The sequence below is a fragment of the Mesocricetus auratus genome, unplaced genomic scaffold, assembly GCF_017639785.1.
Source record: "Mesocricetus auratus isolate SY011 unplaced genomic scaffold, BCM_Maur_2.0 Super-Scaffold_4256, whole genome shotgun sequence".
NCBI lineage: Eukaryota > Metazoa > Chordata > Mammalia > Rodentia > Cricetidae > Mesocricetus > Mesocricetus auratus.
Window position 1 is genome coordinate 17,305,321 of NW_024429182.1, and position 23,339 is coordinate 17,328,659.

General features: G+C 44.1%; 1 protein-coding gene across 1 annotated transcript in view; it reads left to right on the plus strand.

The window, feature by feature from the left end:
* The first annotated feature begins 1,249 nt into the window (after positions 1 to 1,249).
* Pkd2l1 (polycystin 2 like 1, transient receptor potential cation channel) overlaps positions 1,250 to 23,339 on the plus strand; it is a 37,528-nt gene continuing 15,438 nt past the window's right edge. Inside the window, exons 1-2 of the mRNA XM_040744034.1 lie at positions 1,250 to 1,628; positions 2,126 to 2,239. Of these exons, the coding sequence (XP_040599968.1) occupies positions 1,403 to 1,628; positions 2,126 to 2,239 (340 nt within the window). The 5' untranslated portion in view covers positions 1,250 to 1,402. The remainder of the gene's footprint in view (positions 1,629 to 2,125; positions 2,240 to 23,339) is intronic.

Genomic DNA, 23,339 nt, shown 5'->3' on the forward strand with positions numbered 1-23,339 from the left:
TCGAGCGAGGGCTGGAGCTGGGCACAGGCATGTGAGCAGAGGTCCATGCCAAGTCTCCATTCAGAAAGCCAAGCAAGAGGGAATGCAGACCAAGCTCAACAGCTCCCACTTCATGCCCAAGCTTACATCTCTAAACCTAGTGCTAAGCCATGTCCCAGGAAAAGGTGACCAGATCATCTGGTACAGAGATCTTCTAAAGGTCCCAAGTCACCTCACCCTTGCCCTAGGCTCTGTGAAATGTCCTCCCTACCAGACCATAGCCTGTTTACTTTAACTGAGTCCCACATTCTCAAGAAATACGTGTGTGTGTGTGTGTGTGTGTGTGTGTGTGTGTGTGTGTGTGTGTGTGTGTGTGACCACAATGAACCATGAGACCAAACTTCAGGAAAGCAAAAGCAGCCTGGACTCTTCAGTCCTGTCCCTGTCCCCATCACCAGCAGACCCTGTTTGTCTCCTAAGATCTGGTGCGGGGCTTCCCTTTGCCTCTGTCTTCCCTGAGCTACAATGGTGCAGTGGAGAGCCATCTTCTCCAATCACTAGGGCAGCTCAAGGAGGCACAATGAAGGGCTTGAGATGATTGACTGAGCTGGTGGGAAGGAACACCTCCATCCTGCCCATCCTTGGCCTTGGTCTTCACCCTAATCCATGTGCGTATTTCTCCCCACACCAGCCATCTGTCTGTCTGTCTGTCTGTCTATCTATCTATCTATCTATCTATCTATCTATCAATTTTTAGTGGATATCAAATCAGAGCTACCACAGAGTTCTGCAGCCCTCCCTTCCCCTAACTCACACACTGCCCTTTGATCAACTCAACAGTGGGAAGTCTGGACATCCCTTTTCGGGTTCCATCTGACCCCAGCACTTCTCTCTGCTTTTCCTCCCTCCCTTTCCCCCTCCCTCGCTCCTTCCTTCTCTCCCTTCCTCACTCCTCCTTTCTTTCTATTCTGTCTGCATAATATCCTCACTCCCCTTTCCCCCTTTCTCCCCCTTCTTTAAATCCCAATTCTAGCTTCCTAACAATTCTTATCCTTTTTTTCCATGGCTCTCAGAAAGAGAGAAAGAGAGAGAGAGATTGAGAGAGAGAGAGAGAGAGAGAGAGAGAGAGAGAGAGAGAGAGAGAGAGAGGGAGGGAGGGAGAGAGAGAGAGAGAGAGAGAGAGAGAGAGAGAGAGAGAGAGAGAGAGAGATCAGACAGGATTGATGACCATCCCTGTATCCTTCCTGCTCCCTCCCCTAGGTGAGCTCAACTCCCCCACCCAGACAGGAGGCAGAGGCTGAATGAGAACAGCTGCTCCTAGACACCATTCGGTGGGCCATCTGCTATTAGAGCCAGGCTGGGCCTTTGTCCCCGTTTCCTGTGAGAGTGGGGCCAGGTCTCCACCTCCTTCCCTGTGAATATTATGGAATGTCTCAAGGGGCAAGAGCTGCAAACACTGGGGAGTGGAGCCTGGGACAATCCTGCCTACAGCAGCCCCCCTTCCCCGAATGGAACCCTGAGGATCTGCACTGTCTCCAGTGGGACACTCCCCCAGCCTCCACCCAAGAAGCCTGAAGACAGATGCCAGGAGAAGACACAGAGAACATTGATGTCAAGCTGCTGTCTCCATATCTGTCACAGCATCAGAGGTACTGGGCGTGAGGGGAGGTTCTCCAGAGGTGTTAGAGTCAGAAAAGGGACCAATAAAGGTTTGATGGGGCGGGGGACAAAAGTGACCCAAAGAAGAAGAAATCTTTGCATCTACAAATTGTTTGTGTTAAGAGTTGCTTGCCCCAGCACAGAGGCTAGGCTCCTGGTCTACCTTTAGAAAGCTCACTTTAGAGTCATCACTTGGGGACCCAGAGGTTGTGGGGGAGTGTGGGCTGTGGAGCCTGAGGTAAGAGGTGCCACCTGAAATGATGCCCATCCCTTTCGAGGCTTCCCTCGATCCAGTGTCCTCACCCTGTCTCCCACAGGGACACTGTAGGAGGTAGGCAGGGGTGTGGGTGGAGTAGCCAGGTCCCAGGGGTCATAGGACGGGCATGGAAGGACAGGGTGGAGACGGGGTGAGGTCTAGGCACAGGTAGGAATGGATAACTGGGAAGATGAGCTGTTGGGGACTCCGAGCATCTTTCCACTCCCTTAGGACTCTGGGGAACAGCGCTGACTGAGAACACAGCTGAGAACAGGGAACTCTATGTCAGGACCACCCTGAGGGAACTTGTGATATACATCGTGTTCCTCGTGGATATCTGTCTGTGTGAGTAGCCACTGTCCTATGGGCATCTACCTGTGAGAGGCACGCATGTCTGTACTCAAGTATGCAGGCAATGCTTAACCATCTGTGAGAGGTGTGCAGATCCTGGGAATTCTGTGCACACACCAATATACAGCTCCCATGGCTTCTCACACTGAGTGCAATGGAGGAAACCTAGCTGGTAGAGAAATAAAAGAACACTTCTCCCAGATTACTGAGTAACTCAGTTTTCAAGGTCAAGTGCCTAAGACTGCGCCAACAGCCATGGTGTGTTGACAGGCGGGGATGTTTAAGCCCTTTCTGTTTAGTGGGTTTTTGTGTGATTCGTTTCTGTATAGCATGGGATTCATGTTTCTTTAGGGGCAGGAAGAAAATGACTCAGGTCTTAGAGAGTTCCTGAGAAGAGGGTTGGGGTTCGGTGATGTGGCGGTGCCCTATGGGAAAGCCTGCACCACATGGGCAGCTGGGGCAGTCTCTGTGGGACAGGGCCGGGATGCTCTGGTGGCCAGGTTCAGAGAAGGAGAGACGTAGACCGTGGAAAGATGGCGCCAAGGAGCACGCAAGGTGAGGAAGCTGGAGCGCGTGGACTGTTTGGCCTGTAGGTGAGGCAGTCAGCGCTGCGTTCAGTTTAGGGCCGTTTGCCTCATGCAGCTGTGTTCTGCGGGCTGGCCAAAGCTGCAGCTCGCACTCCCCTAACTGCAGCACCTCCCTAGCTAGCTGGCATCTGTCCTCTCGCCAGCACGTCACTTTTGAGGGTACACAGACCGTTGGCACGTGAACGCGAAGGCCTGATCACGCAGGTGTTGATGGGTACTGCCATCCGTCCGTTCATTTACGCCAGCCACCACAGTCGCGCACTCCTTCGGTGGTTGATGAGCTTGCTTGGGCTGCTTGGAGCATTTCCCCCCCACCGCAAGACGCACATCAGGATGCAGAGATGACAGGATGAGGGCTGTGGGCCCCATTCGAGCCCTTTGAGCACATGACTACCAGAGGCTGGTTTGTTAATGTGTCTTCTGCTGTCACCATCTGTTAGAGCAGGAGGTTCCTCCCCTCCTCATACCCGTGACAGCTGCCAAAGCTCACAAAGAAAGCCTTTCTCTGCAAATAACTGCCATTCAACTACACAAGCTGTGAACAGGGCTAGAAGTTTTCCAGCTCTCCAGCCGCAGTGGATCATCCTGACTCCTGGGTATGGGGCTAGAAGGATGGAGGTTTGAGTCGTATCCGCCGGTTAGCTTGTGAGCTCACTGCGTGCTGTGGGCCAATGGTCTGGCCCAAGCTCACTTGCTATAGGAGAATCCTAGAGAATAGAGCTCACTGACTATTGGAGAATCCTAAAAGGACAATTCAGACAGTGTGCAGGTCAAAGATACAGATGGCTCAGCGTCACTTCATCATGGCCCCTCCCATAGGGCTCTGTGTCCCACCCTGGAGGGCACCATGAGGATTCACAGGAAGCCAATTCTACTGTGGACAGCTCTACCTTCTTCCATTTATGGAGGCCCCTTCTCTGTGCCCGACATTGGACAGAAGGCATATATGTGGCTTTCTGCTCTGGGAGCTAACCTCATTTCTAGACCTTTCTTCTTTTGCACCATATGCCTCTCTGTTCCCTTCAAAGCGTTAGCCTCTAAGAACTGGTGCCACGCCTGCACCACAAGTCCAGGGTATCAGGAAAAGACAAGACGTCCAGCTGCTTGTCCTAAGAGAATGCATGTGTTGCCTTTATTGCCGAGAGAGAGAGAGAGAGAGAGAGAGAGAGAGAGAGAGAGAGAGAGAGAGAGAGAGTGTGTGTCTTTATTGCAAGTGCTAAGAGGTCTCTTGTAAGAGGGAGCAGTCTTATATTCAGGTTTACAGCACAGTGGAAAAAAAAACCCAGGTGGAACAGAGCCTGTTTTCCTCGTGCTAGATGTTGATGTCAATGGGGCAATTCAGGGGGCAGTAAGCCAGGACTAGAAAACAAGATGCACCTGTGGGCTATCAACTGACAAACAACTCAGAGGCCCTGTGGGGCCCCAACAGGCTGGAGTGAATATACAGTGCAGCCTCTTCCCCAAGCCCAGGAATTAATCTTTTTCTCATGAAAGAAGTCATTGCCACATAGTGACTAAGGGTGGCTTATGTAGAGATTGAAGTCTGGGCTCTGAATTTGCAGATTTAGGCTCATCTGGGGGACCTTGAACTAGTTGCTTAACCCCTTTGAGTCTTAGTATCTCCATCTATACCTACCTGATCCAACAAGATTATGTGGCCATCACAAGGGCCATTGGCTCAGCTTGGCATGTTGTGACAACAGTTTCAGATGCTCACTGTGTGTTGCCTGATCTCAGCCCTGATCGGTTTGATGCCCTTTACTGGAAGAAATGTACCAAGGAGCATCTGACTGCCACAGTACCCTGTGGCATCATTACCTGTTGTAAGCAGGCGTGTTACGACGTGTCAGTTCTCACAGAGCTGAGTTCTCTCGCTCCTGTGTGCAGCTACCAATTTGCCCCACTCCCTACGACCCAAACATGAGACAACCGTGAATTATGACTCTTATCCTCACAGAGGCCACATGATATGGACCTTACACACACAGCCCCATGAAAATCTATTAGCTTCGTCTAATCTGAAGGGACTGCCTCGCCCGCCTCGAACTCTGCCCTACCTCTATCCTCATGGTTGCCTACGGCTATGATACCTTTCTCTTTACTGGTGAAGTGCTTCTGTAGACCTAAGCCTTGCTCTCCTACCTCAGGCCCTGATTCTGGGAGTCTTTTGACGAAATTTATCTGAAGAGAAATTCATCTCCATTTCCTTTTTACAAACCTGCCTTTCTATATAACAAAAATTATTTGTGGAGATATCATGTGGGAGGACCATCACTCAATCTCTGGAAGTAATTTATCTTTGTATTCTCCAGTGGAATCACAACACTCTCACATGGTCCCCTTGCCTGGTTTTAAAAATAAATAAGAACAAAAATATTTAAAGGAAGAAGTCAGTGTGAAAACATTATGTAATGCATGATTCCATCTGCATGGCATTCTGGAAGAGACTAAGAGCTGGCAGTGGTTGCCTGGGGTTGACGGCAGAGAGAGATGAATAAGAGGGGTTTTAAAGGACAGTGGGTGGTCTCCTTGTGTCAGTTACACAGTGTCAGGTTCATTTTATAACCAGTGCATCTTTCTGGTTGGGATTCTTATACAGGAATGACTGTGTTTAATTTGGGGCCCAGAGGAGTATTTGGAAACTCTATGCCTTTTATTCAGTTTTACAATAAACCTAAAACTTCTTTAAAGAAAGAAAGAAAGAAACAACAACAACAAAAAAACAAAAACAAAATCAGACTGGGTGTGATGGCATACACCTCAAAAGTAACCTTTACAGTTAATTAGAAAATACTATAAGCCTGGAATTGGTGGCGCACGCCTTTAATCCCAGCACTCGGGAGGCAGAGGCAGGTGAATCTCTGTGAGTTTGAAGTCAGCCTGGTCTACAGAGCGAGTTCCAGGACAGCCTCCAAAACAATACAGAGAAACCCTGTCTCGAAAAACAAAAACAAACAAACAAAAAAGAAAGAAAAAGAAAAAAGAAAGCATTATAACTTCTAAATAACTAAAGAAGAAGAGGTTTAAGGATTTTTAACAACAAAAAATGATGAGTATTAGAGGAAATGGATGTTCTGATTCATCTTATTTGGTCAGCACACACACCGTAGACATGGAAGGAAACATTGCATTGCCCCATGCATTCATAGTGAGAGCAGAAACATCCGGGCTTTACTGATCTGTTTCCAGAGCAACAAGCACCTTGTCACCATTTGCTCTGACACTTTCTGTGAAACTAGTTCAATTTTTACTCCCACTTCACAAACAAGGAGAAGTTTCAGTGAGTCGAAAAGCTTCCCTGGGGACAGGAAGTGAGAGGAGGAAGCAGGAAGCCAGTTCAGCAGCCATTGGGTCTTCTCCAAGGTTGAGATTTTGAATGAGTACACTGGGTACTTCATGTTACCTTACTGACAACTGTCCACATCCTAGCTCAGTGATTAAGAAGTGTTTATTCTCATGACCAAGCACTTTCCCATCATCATCTAGTTGGTATCAACTCCCTTCCCTACCCAAGCAGAAGAAAAGTCTTAAGAGAATGCCACTGTCTACAGTTCTTTCTTCTGTTGCTATACTTAAAACACGAGGTAAAGTCATTTTTATTTATAATCCATCTCTACCTTGTCCAGAGGCATTTAAAAGAATTTTTATACTACCAACATTTATCTATACATATATACATTCCACACTTTCATATATAATTACATCAGCAATACTCTCTAAGTAGTTGGTATATTTTAATTGTATGATTACAGTTATATCACAGTTAATTTAAATTTTCTCTTTATTACTTGAGTATTTATTATGGGTAAGTATGTCCATACCTGTTGCCTTCTCTTGCTTTTGTTAAATTTGTTCCTTGGGCATTTTCTGAGAAGATTAAACCCAAAGATAGGGCTATCTTCTTGGTGCTGTGTGTTGCTGTTGGCCTCTGTTAAGTATTATATATATTTATTACAGCACTATGACTATAAGATCACACCAGTATAAGACTCCATCAAAACTGGATGTTCTCATTAATAATTTTTAGTATTAAGTAGGTATAAAATGATACAATGATCTGCCTTAATTTTCTTGTCTTTGATTCATGATGGGGGATAGACAGTTTTCTTATGGCTACTTTGTGATTCAAACCCATTTTGTACAAATTGCATAAGACAGACTTTCCTGGGAGGAGAGGGGGATTTTAGGAATACAGAATTGTTAGATCTGTTGTGGGAACCACCTACTAGGGCCTTCATTTCGGAAACTGGGACTCTGGGAGTGGGACGAATAGCCTATGAAGTTGGACCTTGCCTGCCTGGCAGTCGGGCCTGAATGAGCCCCAGTGAACTAACTGTTGCAGGCAGCCATTCAGACCCAATGCCCTCTCCCTTATGTTTTGCTCTAGCAACTTGATGATTATCTGGTGACCCATTTGACTAACACAGAGCTATCTTCTTTAGTCAGGCAACACGGGGGAGCCACCAATCTCCTCATAATGTCATTATGTAGCCCTGGAAGCCCACACAAAGAGCATTCACACCTATGACCTCACTTGACCATGACAGCAATTCTGTAAGGGATAGATATTATTATCCCAGTGTCAAAAGACCAGGAAAATGTCATGATGAATAATGCAGGAATGACTGGTCATTCAGAAAGGCTCACATTAGTGGAGTCCATCTTGTCCAGCAGAGATGTACAGGGAAGTGAATGACGCTCCTGCCCCTCCCTACGCCTCCTCACCTCCCATCATGATACTTATGAAAGAGCTTCCAGCCATTGTCTTCTTGGAAGGATGGTTGTGGCCTTTTGTTGATGGAGGAAACACTGAAGGTCTTTGTATAGAAACAATGGCTGTTTGCTTTAGGAAACATTTTTGTTATCTCAAAGGTGCACCTGGGACTGTGGCTATATAGGAGAGTCTCTGAGCCATGACCTAGGTTGGATCTGTTCACCATGGAGTTGGGGAGAAGTATACGGACCTCAGCCTTTCATGACTCATGTCTTCCCATCAATACGTGTGGATTGATTGTCCCTTGTCACTGCTGGCTGTAGAGAAGTGTGTCTGCCTCTCCTCATTCTGCCTTAAAAAAATCTGTCTTTCCTATCCCTCTGTCTGTCTGTCTGTCTGTCTATCAGGGGCACCTGTGAAGATAAGAGGACAACCTGTCAGAGTCAGTTCTCTCCTTCCAATATGTGGGTTCTAGGGACCAAACTCAGGTTGTCAGGCTTACAGCAATCACCCTTATCTGCCGAGCCATCTCCCCAATACATCACTCTGCTTTCTTTCAGTGGGAACCAAGGTTCAGGTAGAATCTTACTTCCTCAAGGTACTAGAAAAAAAACATCTTTATTAACTGCACATTTCTAAAATTGATGATGAAAGAAATTATGTGGGAAATCCAAGGAGGATCTGTAGGTGAGCCCCTGTGTGGCTGTTATGGTGGCCTCATTATTCCTGATTCAAGGAATGGTGCAACCAGCTATTAGCCAGATAGGTTAGGATGCTTAAATCTCTTTGAGCCTTGATCTCCTACTCCAGAGAAGCTGATGTCTGCCTATCTGAAACTGGTAGAAAATAACGAGGATGCCGAGTGTCTGTCTTAGGCTCTCAACCTAAGGCTGCCATTCTGCATTAAGGCTCAAGTCAGGCAGGTACTGAAATCTCCATAGTCTGGCTTGCTATAGGTGAGATGAGACTCTGGCCCTGCTGGCATAGAGACCAGAAAGAAAAGAGGTTCTAGTATCAGACAACACTAGTGTGAGTGCTTGCTCTGCCTCTACCCTGCCAAATGATGGTAACCACAGATGGAAACTGAACAACACAACTCACAAAGAACTTTGCTCATGAGTGAAAGGTCTGGGGTTTAAGGTTCAAGAGGGATACTGAGGCAGATTATCTTTTGGAGTAAAAAAATGGTTTATTAGGATGGAGAGACGACTCAGTGGTTTAAGAGCACTGGCTGATCTTCCAGAGGACCCAGGTTCAACTCCCAGCTCCCACATTGTACAGCTCACAACTGCCTATAACTCTAGCCCCAGGGTTTCTGATTCCCTCTTCTGACCTCCACACGTGTCGGGACCCACAGAAATGCTTCCACTCCATCTTGATGTAAGGTCAGAGTTCAAGCCTATTATGGCTCCTTCAACATTAAATCCACAGTATGTTTGCCCTACGGTATGGCTATTGTGTGCCTTGCCTTGACAACAGGATATTTGGTTTAGGGTGTGGTTGCTTGGTGTTAAGGAGGTAGTTACATTTGTTCTTTGTGTCTTGGTAAGGAAGACTTTTGCTTTCTCCCCTTTTAATTGGGGTACATAAGAGCTTTGAGTATTAAACTTGGAGCTGATCCCAGTGTCCACTAGGTGCCCTTCCGACTCTATCTCTTGTCTCTTGTCTAATTCTTTCCTCAATCCACACTCCTCCTTCTAAGCACAGACTGGACTAGCTGGTGGGACTAGTCAGACGGTCCCTCAATACGGGCCCCTGACACACACACTGCATGCTTGTGGCGCTTAGGTATACATGCAGACGAAACACACATGCACATAAAATAAAGAAATAAGCTCTCACAAAACCAAAGAGGTTTATTAGAAGAGTTATTAACACTATGGACAGACAGGCTGCTGCATGGTGGAGGCTCTGAGGAAAGTTCAGGCCTCAGTGCCATCAATAGACACCATGGCAGGGACTCTGATGAATTCAGGCCCATGAGGCAGAGTAGGGATACCATGTAGAGCTTGGAGGAGTCTGCAGCCAGGCCGTCTCTGATTCCCCAGCAAGCAACAGGGAAAGGGGTAAAAAGGGACATGTGGCAGTATCGGTAGGGTGGTAGGTGGTAGGTAGTAGGGTGGTGGGGAGCGGTGGGGGGTGGTGGGGGGTGGTAGGTGGCAGGGTGGAGGCAGGGTGGTAAGGTGGTGTGCTGACTATTTTATGTCAGCTTGACACCATCTAGAGTTGTTTGGGAAGCAGGAACCTCAAGGGACAAAATGCCCCAATTAAACTGACCTGTGAGGAAGACTGGGGTGCATTTTCTGAGCTGATGATTGATGTAGAGAGACCCAGTTTATGTCGGGGGTGCCACCCCTTGGTGGTGGTCCTGGGTGCTATAAGGCAGCATGCTAAGCAAGCCATGAGAAGGAAGCCAGTGAGCAGTATCCTCCCATGGTCCATTTGCACATGCTCCCCTATCCTTTCCTGCCTCGAGTTCCTGCCGTGACCTCCCTGGATGATGGACCACAAGTTGTAGAAGGAAACACACCTTTCCTCCCCCAGGTGCTTTCGGTAGCTGCGTTTCATCACAGCAACAGAAACGCTAAGGAAGACAGGCACCCTTTGATACTGGAAGCCTGGCAACCTCACTCCAGAAAGAGAAATCTGGGCACCTAGGGAGTCGCAGCAGCAGAGTTTTTTTACTGGTAGCTTTTTTGGCACGCTAGGGGACGAAAGGTAGCCTGCTGCAGTCACCTTGGCCTTAGCCACAGTCTTGACTGGACTCTAGCAATGGGTAAGATGGAGTCACCAGTGTGAATGGCAGACTGTTGGGAGCTAGTCTGTAGAAAGATCTTTGAGACTATGAAATAAGGTCCACAGGTAAGGAGTTCTAATAACAAACTCCGTGTTCTGGGTAGGGCTCGCGTGATGTCCCAGGCCTGGGTGGAGGTTCTAGCCCCAGAAGTAAGGGATAGGGCAATGGTTCTTAAAGGTGTGTTTAGAGTAGCCTGAGGCTTCCTATGGCCCTTTCAGGGAGAGTGCAAGGGCTTCTTTTACCCAATAACATAGTTGTGTAAGGTCATATTTTCTTCCACCTCAGCCAAAGCAACAGATTGTGACACATTGATTACAAAAGTTGATATGAGAATTGAGTAATCTTCTACTCATATTAACATCCAGGGATATGTAAATTCTAACACAATGTTGTCTTTTTCAGTAAAAACAAAATGGTTTGGGGCTGGAGAGATGGCTCAGTGCATAAGAGCACCTGCTGCTCTTCCAGAAGACCTGGGTTCAATTCCCGGCACTCACATGGCAGCTCACAACTGTCTATAATTCTAAGATCTGACACCCTCACACAGACATACATGCAGACAAAACCCCAATGCACATAAAATAAAAATAAATGAATTTTTTAAATTGGTTTTTATTTTTAGAGAATATATTAGTTGTAAGTGCAAATGCTATTTATGTTTACGTGCATTGTTTATCATCTTTTTTTAATGCTAGGGACTAAACCCAGGGCCTTATGCTTGCTTAGCTTATGCTCTGCTACCAAGCTACATCCCCAGCCTGTCAGTCAAGTGAGAGTACCTCATAGTCTGGAGGGGGAAGCAGATGAGTCAAGAATGAGCTCCTGGCCATTCACACAGTCATTCACTCAAACAATAATGAAATTTTATTATGTACTAGGCCCTAGGATGGCTGCTAAGGGATGTGAAATAAACCAGACATATTTGCCTTTAAGGAACAAGAAACTCTGACACGTAATCCGTGGTGACATCCATTGTAATGGGTGCTACAGTGGAAAACTGATCCAGAACCATGACTAGATGTGTGGGACAAAGATGTGAGGGAGACCTGGGGTCTTGCAGGTTTCAGAGACCAATGTCCATTTAAGTCTGAGAAGTATCTGGGGAGGCCCAAGGTCACTGCCATCTGCCTGCTTGTTTGTTCTAACAGAGTGGGCTTTCTGCCCAGGTGTATTACTTGTTGGAGCATGAAGTATTAGCCACTAAAGATATAGGCCATGAATATGCAAGACCTTTGCCACACAGCCCACCTCACAGGAAGCAGGAAACTAGAGAGGGACACATGTCCTTCACTTCTGTGTCATGAAACAGAAGTTTTAAGTAGAAGTCTGAAACTTAATTAAATGCTTATCATACTTAACTACAATGAGTCTTGTAATGTTGTCAGGTCCTGCAGACTTGTCCAGTCTGTGTTTGAAAGGAGGAGTGTGGATTGAGGAAAGAAATAGACAAGAAACAGAAGATAGAATCAGGAGGGCATCTAGTGATCAGCCCCAAATTTAATACTTCAAGTTCTTATGTACCCCAATCAAAAGGGGGAAAGGCAAAAGACTTCCTTACCATGATACAAGGAACAAACAAATGTAATTACCTCTCTAATACCCCAAACATCAAGTAACTACACCTTAAACCAGATAGCCTGTTGTTCAGGTAAGACATCCATTGACTACACCTATGAGTAGCCACACCTTAGGTCAAACGTCCTGTGCTTTAACTTTGAAGGAGTAATAATAGGCTCAAACTCTCTGACCTTAAGTCAAGGTGGACTGGAGCCACTTCTGTGGGCCTCCACAACTCCCCATGTATTAAGGCTGGGAAAGGTGACTCAGTATGATGAATAGGGTCAGAGACAGTCTCTGCTCCCAATGTTAGGAGTCCCATGAGAAGACCAAGCTACACAACTGTAACATATGTGCAGAGTGCCTCAACAAATGGTAAAGAAATTTTCTAACATCTAGGCCACTTGTACCCCAGCACATCACATAGGCAGGACAGACTGTAGGTCAAAGCCCATGTGGCTGGTTGCTTTCCCACTCTTTCCACTGGAAGTCTTGAGATGGTCGGTATCATCGGGCTTTTACAGCGAGTACTTTTAACCTGATAAGCCATCTCCCCAGCCTGAAACACCCAGTTTCTGACACAGGAGTAGGGTAGGTTCATAAAAGTACAGGGAATGAACTGTGATCCTGCCCAAGGACAGGCAGGCTGGAAAGGCACAGATGTGTTCCACTCAGTCTTAAATAGGGGCGAGAAGGCACTCTGTAGCACTTAGTGGCCTATATAGCAGTTCCTGGCAAAGAGAAGCAAAAGTCCCTGTGCTTGTTACTCCAGTAAAAAGAAAGGACTAGACTGTCCATTCTCCAAGCACAGGAGTGGGTAAAATCAGGTTATTACCAAGCTCCCAATGATGATGACTAATAATGATTTCAGCACTCAGACTTCTTTAACAACAATGTATTTTAGGCCCCTCCCATATCTAAAAAGGACAAGGTGGGGCATGGATAAATGCACTAAAAAAACACTGCTATAGTAAAATATAACCCGCTAGAACTATAATAAAGGGCATAGCATAAGAACTAGGAAAAGATAAGAGAGGAAGAGAATTGTACCAGACAGCTTGTTGATGAGAACAAAGCGTGAGACTCCCGGGCAGTCAAAGTAAGGAAGAAAACGCAATTTACATAGTTTTCATTGTTGAGTAAAGAAATAAAATGAGAAGTACTCCAACAAGATGTAACAACAAGATGTAAATCTCAGGAGAATTGGTGTTGGCCATTTTTATATGCAGCACATGAACTATAAAATGGATCTTAAAATGTTAAAAATTGGAGGTACTTTTCTTACAGTTGTCTTCCTTAATCCATGTTTAATACTCATAATATATATCCATATATATAGATATATCTATAATGTTTTTGTATTCTAAAGATCTGGCTTTACCCATTTAAAGATGTTTGGGAATGTTCAGGATGAAGAGAAGCCATGTCCTAGAATTTCACCCACAGTTAGTTTGGTCAGCAGGGTCCCATTAGTAAAGTTAAGAATGTCACCAGGCATTGGTGGCGCACACCTTTAATCCCAGCACTCGGAAGGCAGAGGCAGGCAGATCTCTGTGAGTTCGAGGCCAGCCTGGTATACACAGTGAGTTCCAGGACAGCCTCCAAAACAATACAGAGAAACCCTGTCTCAAAAAACCAAAAAAAAAAAAAAAAAAAAAAAAAGGTCTTCATTGATCTAAAGCTCCTTTTCAGGCAGTGAGTTACATGTGTCTTTGTAACTCACTTTCTGACTCAGCTGCTGAACTCTTGAGTTTGCCCACGAGGAACCTTACAAACTTGCACCATCCTGGGTTTTGGATTGATTCTTTTAAGGAGATTTTTGAGAATTTCATGTGATGATTTTTGAACATATTTATTGCCTACTCCAACTCCTCCCAGATTCAACTCCTCTCCCAGGACTGAATTTTAGAAGGAGAATAGGAGTGCCCAATCATATTTAGAGAGATAGAGTGGCCCAGCCATGTAGTGAAGAATGATGGAAAAATCCCTGCTCTTTGCGGTAAGGAGACATGAGTGTGAATGTTCTGCTTGTTTGTTCTGTGATCTTTGAAGGAATAATTTAACTACATTTTGTTTTGTTCTGTTTATTGAGGCAGGGTCTCTCTGTGTAGCTCTGGCTATCCTGGAACTCACTTCTTTTTTTTTTTTTTTTAAGATTTATTTACTTATTATGTATACAGTGTTCTGCCTGCATGTATCCCTGCACGCCAGAAGAGGGCACCAGATATCATTACAGATGGTTGTGAGCTACCATGTGTTTGCTGGGAATTGAACTCAGAACCTCTGAAAGAGCAGGCAGTGCTCTTAACCCCTGAGCCATCTCTCCAGCCCTAATAACAGCATTCTTGACCTTAGTTTATCAGCATGAAATGGAGATGGTAGTTCCTACTTTCCCAGGTTTTTGTAAGTAGATAATGTATACTAAGCTTGGGTGATACCAATTATCAATCAAGGTGATTATTTTATAACTATGCTTGGGCAACTGTGAATTTGACCTGAGGCCATGGAAATGAAACATTATATTTAGCATGCATCACAGTTAAGAGGAGGAGGAGGAAAAGAAGGAGGAAGATGTTATCTATTCTTGGTGTTGAACTGCAGTTCCTTCTCCTGGTCTCTGATCTTTCTACAGCATCTCATGAAGTCATTATCTAGTCCCTAAAACCTGCCTGGATTTATGATATATAAAATAAACTGACATACTGGCATTCAGCACTCTGAGTACAATTGTGACTGCTTCCATTCCCTGTCCTAGTGTCACCATTTGAGATACATAGAGCAATGCACTCCTTCACCAGATCCCAAAGAAACAGGAAGGCCATTTCCACCCAGAGCAGGTGGGGCATCAGACAGACCTTTGCTGACACTCTTGGGAGTGGAAGGAGTGTTTGGAACACTGACCATTTCCTATCGGGAGACAATGATGGCTCAGAAGGGTTGCCTTATGGAGCCCGAGTTTTTGCCTCATAAATTCACTCTTGAATACAGTTCAAATCTCAGAGCAGTTCATAATTAACCTACGACGGAGGTGGGCAGATTTGCGTTTGAATCTTGACTTTATTAATTTTTTACCTGAGGCAAGGGACAACCTCTCTCTCTTTTTTTGCCTTTTTTTATTACTTTAATTTTTAAATAGCTTGCTTCACATGTCAATCCCAGTTCCCTCTCCCTCCCCTCCTCCCACACCCCTCACCATCTCCCCAGCCTCCCACCCTATCCCCACTTCCTTCCACATAGGGGATATCCAGAGTCTGACATTTCGATCAGGGCAGGGTCCAGGCCCTCCCCTAAGAGTCCAGGCTGAGAGATCATCCCTCTTTGTGTTATGGACACATGAAGTCCGTTTGTATGTCAGGGATAAACACTGATCTACTGCCCAGGGCCCCATAGGTTGCCCAGGCCTCCTCACTGACTCTCACACTCATGGATTCTGGATCAGTCCCATGCTGGCCTCCCAGCTGTCAGACTGGGGGTCCAAGAGCTCCCCCTTGTTCAGATCAGCTGTGTCTGCTGGTTTTCGCCTGCCCATTCTTTGCCAATTTGCTCATCACTCCTCTCTCTCTGTTACTGGGTTCCGTGGGTTCAGTGTTTAATTGTGGGTGTTTGTCTCTGCTACCATCAGTCACTGGATGAAGGTTCTAGGATGGCATATAAGGTAGTCCTCAATCTCATTATCAGGAACGGGCATTTAAGGTAGTCTCTCCATTATTGCTTAGCTTGCCAGTTGGTGTCATCCTTTTAGATTTCTACAGGTTTCACTGGTGCCAGATCTCTCTTCAAACCTATGACTCCCTCTATTATGGTATTTCTCATCCTGTTCTCCCCTCCTCTTTCCCCCTTCTCTTCTTCCCAGCTTCCACTCCCCCCCGCCCCATCAGAAGATCTTGCCTCATTCCTCTTCTCTGGGGTACCATGCATATCTCTCTTAGGTTCTTTCCTGTTTCCTAGACTCTCTGTCAGTGGCATTGCAGACTGGAACTATCCTGATCCACGTCTAAAATCCATATATGAGTGAGTACATACCATGTTTGTCTTTTTGTGACTGGGTTACCTCACTCAGGGTGGCTTCTTTTAGTGCCATCCATTTGCCTGCGAATTTCAAGATTCCATTATTTTTTTCCGCTGAGTAGTACTCCATTGTATAAATGCACCACATTTTCTCTATCCACTCTTCAGTTATGGGGCATCTAGATTGCTTCCAGGTTCTGGCTATTACAAATAATGCTGCTATGAGCATAGTTGAACAGATGTCCTTATTGTATGAATGTGCATCTTTTGGGTATATGCCTAAGAGTGGAATTGCTGGATCTTGTGGTAGATTGATTCCCATTTTCCTGAGGAATCTCAACACTGATTTCCAAAGTGAGTGTACGAGTTGGCACTCCCACCAGCAGTGGAGGAGTGTTCCCCTCTCTCCACATTCTCTCCAGCATAAATTGTCTTCAGTGTTTTTGATTTTAGCCATTCTGACAGGAGTAAGATAGTATCTCAAAGTTGTTTTGATTTGCATTTCCCTGATGATTAAGGATGTTGAGCACCTTCTTAAGTGACTTTCAGCCATTTTAGACTCCTCTATTGAGAATTCTCTATTTAGTTCTGTACCCCACTTTTTAATTACATCCTTTGGTGTTTTGGAGACTTGCTTCTTGAGTTCTTTGTAAATTTTGGAGATTAGCCCTCTGTCAGATGTAGTGAATATCTTTTCCCATTCTGTGGGCTGCCTTTTTGTCTTGTTGACTGTGTCCTTTGCCTTGCTTCTTAGTTTCAGGAGGTCCCATTTGTTAATTGTCGATCTCAGTGTCTGTGCTACTGGTGTTATGTTGAAGAAGCTGTCCCCTGTACCAATTCGTTGAAGAGTATCTCCCACTTTCTCTTCTAAGAGTTTCAGTGTGGTTGGATTTATGTTGAGGTCTTTGATCCATTTGGACTTAAGTTTTGTGCAAGGTGATAGACATGGATCTATCTGCAGTCTTCTGCATGCCAATATCCAGTTATGCCAGCACCATTTGTTGAAGATGCTTTCTTTTATCCATTGTATAATTTTAGCTTCTTTGTCAAAAATCAAGTGTTCATAGGTGTGTGGGTTAAAAATCAGTGTTTTCAATTCGATTCTATTGGTCTACCTGTTTATTTTTGTGCCAATACCAAGCTGTTTTCAGGACTATAGCTCTGTAATAAAGCTTGAAGTCAGGTATGGTGATGCCTCCTGAAGTTCCTTTATTGTATAGGGTTGTTTTGGCTGTCCTGGGTCTTTTGTTTTTCCATATAAAGTTGATTATTGTTCTTTCAAGGTCTGTGAGGAATTGTGCTGGAATTTTGATAGGGATAGCACTGAATCTGTAGACTGCTTTTGGCAAGATTGCCATTTTTATTATGTTGATCCTACCAATCCAAGAGCATGGGAGATCTTTCCATTTTCTGGTATCCTCTTTGATTTCTTTCTTTAGAGACTCAAAGTTCCTGATATACAGATCTTTCACTTTTTTGGTTAACGTTATCCCCAGATATTTGATGCTATTTATGGCTAATGTAAAGGGTGATATTTCTCTGATTTCTTTCTCAGCTACTTTATTATCTGTATATAATAGGGCTACTGATTTTTTGAGTTAACCTTGTATCCTGTCACTTTGCTGAAGGTGTTTATCAGCTCTAGGAATTCCCTTGCAGAGTTTTTCAGGTCACTTATATAAACTATCATATCATCTGCAAACAGTGAAAGCTTGACTTCTTCTTTTCCTGTTTGTATCCCCTTGATCTCCTTTTGTTGTCTTATTGCTCTAGCTAGAACTTCAAGTACAATATTGAAGAGATATGGAGAGAGTGGACAGCCTTATCTTGTTCCTGATTTTAGAGGAATTGCATTGAGTTTCTCTCCATTTAGTTTGATGTTAGCTGTTGGTTTACTGTATATTACTTTTATTATGTTCAGGTATGTTCCTGTTATCCCTGATCTCTCTAGGACCTTTATCATGAAGGGGTGCTGGATTTTGTCAAAGGCTTTTTCAGCATCTAGTGAGATGATCGTGTGGCTTTTCTTTCTCAGTTTGTTTATATGGTGGATTACATTGATAGATTTTCTAATGTTGAACCATCCCTGCGTTCCTGGGATGAAGCCTACTTGATCATGGTGGATGATTTTTCTGATGTGTTCTTGAATCCAATTTGCTAGTATTCTTTTTTTTTTTTTTTTTTTTTTTTTTTTGGTTTTTCGAGACAGGGTTTCTCTGTAGCTTTGGAGGCTGTCCTGGAACTCACTCTGTAGACCAGGCTGGCCTCGAACTCACAGAGATCCACCTGCCTCTGCCTCCCGAGTGCTGGGATTAAAGGCGTACGCCACCAACGCCTGGCTCCGATTTGCTAGTATTCTATTCATTATTTTTGCATCAATGTTCATGAGGGAAATTGGTCTATAGTTCTCTTTCTTAGTTGTGTCTTTGTGTGGCTTGGGTACCAAGGTACTTGTAGCCTCGTAAAAGAGTTTGGCAGTGAGCCTCCCACTTCTATTGTATAGAACACTTTGAGGAGTATTGGAATTAGCTCTTCTTTGAATTTCTGGTAGAATTCTGCACTGAAATCATCTGGGGCTAGGCTTTTTTTGGTTGGGAGACTTTTGATGACTGCTTCTACTTCATTAAGGGTTATAGGTCTGTTTAGATTGTTTATCTGGTCTTGATTTAGTTTTGGCAAGTGATGTCTATCCAGGAAATTGTCCATTTCCTTTAAATTTTTTAATTTTGTGGAGTACAGGTTTTCAAAGTATGCCCTGATGATTCTCTGGATTTCCTCAGTTGTTATGTCCCCCTTTTCATTTCTTTCTTTTTTTTTACGAGACAGGGTTTCTCTGTATTGTTTTGGAGGCTATCGGTCCTGCCCGGCCTTGAACTCACAGAGATCCGCCTGCCTCTGCCTCCAGAGTGCTGGGATTAAAGGCGTGCGCCACCACCGCCGGGCCTCCCTTTTCATTTCTGATTTTGTTAATTAGCATGCTCTCTCTCCGTCTTTTGGTTAGTTTGGACAAATTTTTTTCTATCTTATTGACTTTTTCAAAGAACCAACTTTTTGTTTCATTGATTCTTCTCAATGTTTTCCTGGTTTCTACTTGATTGATTTCAGCCCTCAATTTGATTATTTCCTGGCATCTGCTCCTCCTGGGTGAGTTTTCTTCTTTTTGTTCTACAACATTCAGCTGTGCGATTAATTCTCTAGTGTGACTGTTCTCCAGTTTCTTCATGTGGGCAGTTAGCGCTATGAACTTTCCTCTCAGCACTGCTTTCCGTGTGTCCCATAAGTTTGGATATGTTGTGTCTCCATTCTCATTGAATTCCAGGAAGTCTTTAATTTCTTTTTTTATTTCTTCCTTTACCCAGGGATGGTGCAATTGTGCATTGTTCAATTTCCATGAGTTTATAGGGTTTCTGCAATTTGTGTTATTGTTGAATTCTAATTTTAATGCATGGTGGTCTGATAGGATACAGGGGGTTATTCCAATTTTTTTTGTATCTGTGGAGGTTTTCTATGTTTCCTATTATGTGGTCAATTTTAGAGAAGGTTCCATGTGGCGCCCATAAGAAGGTATATCCCTTTGTGTTTGGGTGGAATGTTCTATAGATGTCTGTTAAACCCAGTTGGGTCATAACTTCTTTTAGTTCTTTTGTTTCTTTGTTAAGTTTCTGTTTGGAGGTCCTGTCTAATGGTGAGAGCGGAGTGTTGAAGTCTCCTTCTACTAGTGTGTGAGATTTTATGTCATTTATTTTATATTTTAGTAATGTGTCTTTCACAAATGTGGGTGCCTTTGTATTGGGGGCATAGATGTTCAAAATTGAGACTTTATCTTGATGGACTTTTCCTTTGATGAATATGAAATGTCCTTCTTCATCTCTTTTGACTGATTTTAATTTGAAGTCTAATTTGTTAGATATTAGGATTGCTACACCAGCTTGTTTCTTGGGCCCGTTTGATTGGAAAGTCTTTTTCCAACCCTTTACTCTGAGGTAACATCTGTCTTTGACATTGAGATGTGTTTCTCGCATGCAGCAGAAGGATGGGTTCTGTCTTTGTATCCATTCTGCTAGTCTGTGTCTTTTTATAGGCAAGTTGAGACCGTTGATGTTGAGGGATATTAATGACCATTGATTGATGATTTTTGTTTGTGCTTGATTTATTGGTAGTGGTGTTATTGTGTGCTGGTTCTCCTCCCTTTTTTTCCACTTTGACAACCTCTCTTGAGGCACTCACTGTGTAGTTTGTTATCAAATGAAGAGAAAGAGCAGGTCAAGTACACAGCCCAGGGAGCACACAGAATTGATGTGCACACGCAAGAGTGAGCACTCTGGCCATTTTTTAGATAGAAGAGGATGATGATGAGATGGACCTGTTGAGTCCTTGTCAGAAATTTCTGAGCTAGGTGTTGCAGGTAGATCAGCTGCTTCTTCATAGGACCATCTACTTTGGATTTATTTATATTATCTGGATGGAAACTGATAGGAGGCAATGGAGAGACACTAAGAAAAACCAACATATTGTTTTCAATGTTCTTCCACCCCAGTGGCCCTGAGGATATGATGCTCTGCTGTGACATCCACTGGTTCAGGTGGGCAATGAACTCTGTGAAAATGCTCTTCAAATTCCAGGGAGGTTTTAAGAACTCCGGGAAAGGTATAATTCCTCTCCATCCCTAATCTTAAGACTCACTGAAATAGATGAAGCGGAAACCCAGAGCCTCTCGATGTCTTCATGGAGGACAAGTGTGACTGACCACCTGATTGCAACAAGTCACAGCAGTGGTTCCCCACATGTGGCCTCTGAGCCTATAGCATTGATGGTACAGGGGGACTTATTAGAAGCACACATGTTGGGTGCCACACAGTGCTACAGCAATATGTCCTGTAACACGCTTTCCATATGTCGCATACTACAGGTTGCTTACAGGTAGGATATGGAAGGAGCAGAAGTGACAGACACTAAAATCACTACCCCTTGGAGCAACTCTGGGTTTCTCTCATCTTCATTTGGATTAAGAACACTGCAGCCTCCAAATTTGATGTTGATTTTTAAAACTGTGTTTCTTTTCCAGTCCTTGAAGCAGCTGGGCATTGAACCCAGGCATGGTTCACCTTAGACAGGTGCTCTACCACTCAGGGACAGCCCAAGTCTCCATTCAGTTTTCTGAATGAATGACCATGAGACTGACCTCACACTGTGAAGTTGCTGGTTAACTGAAATTCCTGTTAGGTGATCCAAGGTCTGGCTTCAATGATCTTTCCCAAGTCTTGACTCAATTACTGTTCTCTTTTAAACTAAGGAATGTTCCAGGTTCTTTTCAAAGCTATTAAGCAAAAGTTGTCTTCAACTATTTTGATTACACTGTTCATGGGTCAAATACAGTTTGAAAATAATTCATTTCATTTTACTCTGTATTTTGATGTTTTTAAAAAACTCTTCCAGGTCGGGTGGTGGTGGCGCACGCCTTTAATCCCACCACCAGGGAGGCAGAGGCAGGAGGATCTCTGTGAGTTCAAGGCTAGCCTGGTCTACAAGAGCTAGTTCCAGGACAGCCTCCAAAGCCACAGAGAAACCCTGTCTCAAAAAACCAAAAAAATAAATAAGTTAAATAAATAAATAAAACTCTTCCCTGGGAGCCTAAAGAGATTGCTCTTCTAAAGGACCAGAGTTTGATTCCCAGCACCTACATCAAGTGGCTTATAACCATCTATAGCTTCAATTCCAGGGGATACAACTCCTTTGGCTCCATGGGCACCTGCATATATACCCACAACAGGCACACACAGATACACATAATTAAAAAATAATAAAATAAAATAACCCCTCTTCTACGGTTGATCCAGCACAATGAATAGTAATTCAGAGCCTGTTAAATACTGAATACTAGCTGGGTATGGTGGTAAAAGCCTTTAATCCCAGCACTTGGGAGGTAGAGGTTGTGAGATTGGGGCCAGCCCAATCTACACAGTGAGTTCCAGGGCTACACAGCAAGATTCCCCGCCCCCCCCACACCAAACAACCCACATACACAAAAACCCAACCCAAGTACTGTGTAAAATGAAAGAAATAAAGCCTTTTCCCTGGGACATACAGTCAGGGTAAGTAGAGCTACTTAGATGCTTAGTGAGCACCTATTATACTCCATGCACCTGGAATACGTTGCCTTTATATTCTATAATAAAAGGTATTATTCTGGAATGTACCTTTCTCAATAGAATTTTTCTGAGGTTAAAATCATGACACTCAGCAAAGTATTTTGCACCATGTTGAACTTTAAATACTCTTTGTCTAATTTATATGGAAAGCATCTTTATAATAATCTGGGTCGATAATACACTACATCAAAAATCAATGTTATTTGAGATAGTTTGGCTTCACTAAGTGGTGAGAGAAAATACCTCTTATTCATTGTATCATATTCTCCCTCTCTCTCTTTCTTTCCCTCCCTCCACACAAACACACACATTAGTATATGAGAGTAACTGAAGTATGATATTTCACTATTCCTCTCTTAAGGTATATTTTTGTCCAAAGTATACAATGCTCATAAATAAACATTAACAAGAAACACAGAGCATTTGTGTTTGAGTATTTTGACTGCATGTGTGTATGTATACGACACATGTATGCATGCCTACTGCCCTCATAGGTCAAAATGGGCATCCCTGGAACTGAAGTGGTGAGGCACCATGTGGATGCTGAGAATTGAACCTGTGTTATCTAAGAGGGAAATAAATGCTCTAAAGCTCAAGCCATCTCCCCAGCTCCCGGAACATGTGGGTGGAGAGAAAGAGCTTGGACTTTAATCTAGAAAGGTTTTAAGGTTCTATCTTGGTCCTTTTATGCATATGAACTTTAACTAAAGAGTCACAAAGAAGAATGGATACTGTATATCTGTGTGTTAACAAGCATTTGACCAGGAGAAGGCATTTTTCTTAGAAAACACAATTTTTTTTGGTTTTTTTTTTTTTAACGAGACAGGGTTTCTCTGTTTTAGAGGCTGTCGGTCCAGCCTGGCCTCGAACTCACAGAGATCCGCCTGCCTCTGCCTCCCGAGTGCTGGGATTAAAGGTGTGCGCCACCAATGCCCGGCAGAAAACACAACTTTTATTGTCTTGGATAATAATCAGGGGTTATGGGGCTGGGCCTGTAGATTATTGCCTAGCATCCTCGTGACCTTGGGTTCAAGTCTCAGCACTGAAAAAAATGAAAACAAAAGCAGACTCCCGAATGGTGATGCATGGCTTTAATCACGATACTTGGGAGGCAGAGGCAGGAAGTTCCTAATTTCTAGAACAGCCTCATTTATTTACAAGTCCAGAGCCAGCTTGAGCTACAAGAAGCTGCATCAATGCAAGCAAGCAAAGACTGAAGATATTCCCTGAGAAACAGTTGGCAAGCAATTCAGAGCTACAGTAATTCTGATCTGTAGTTTAG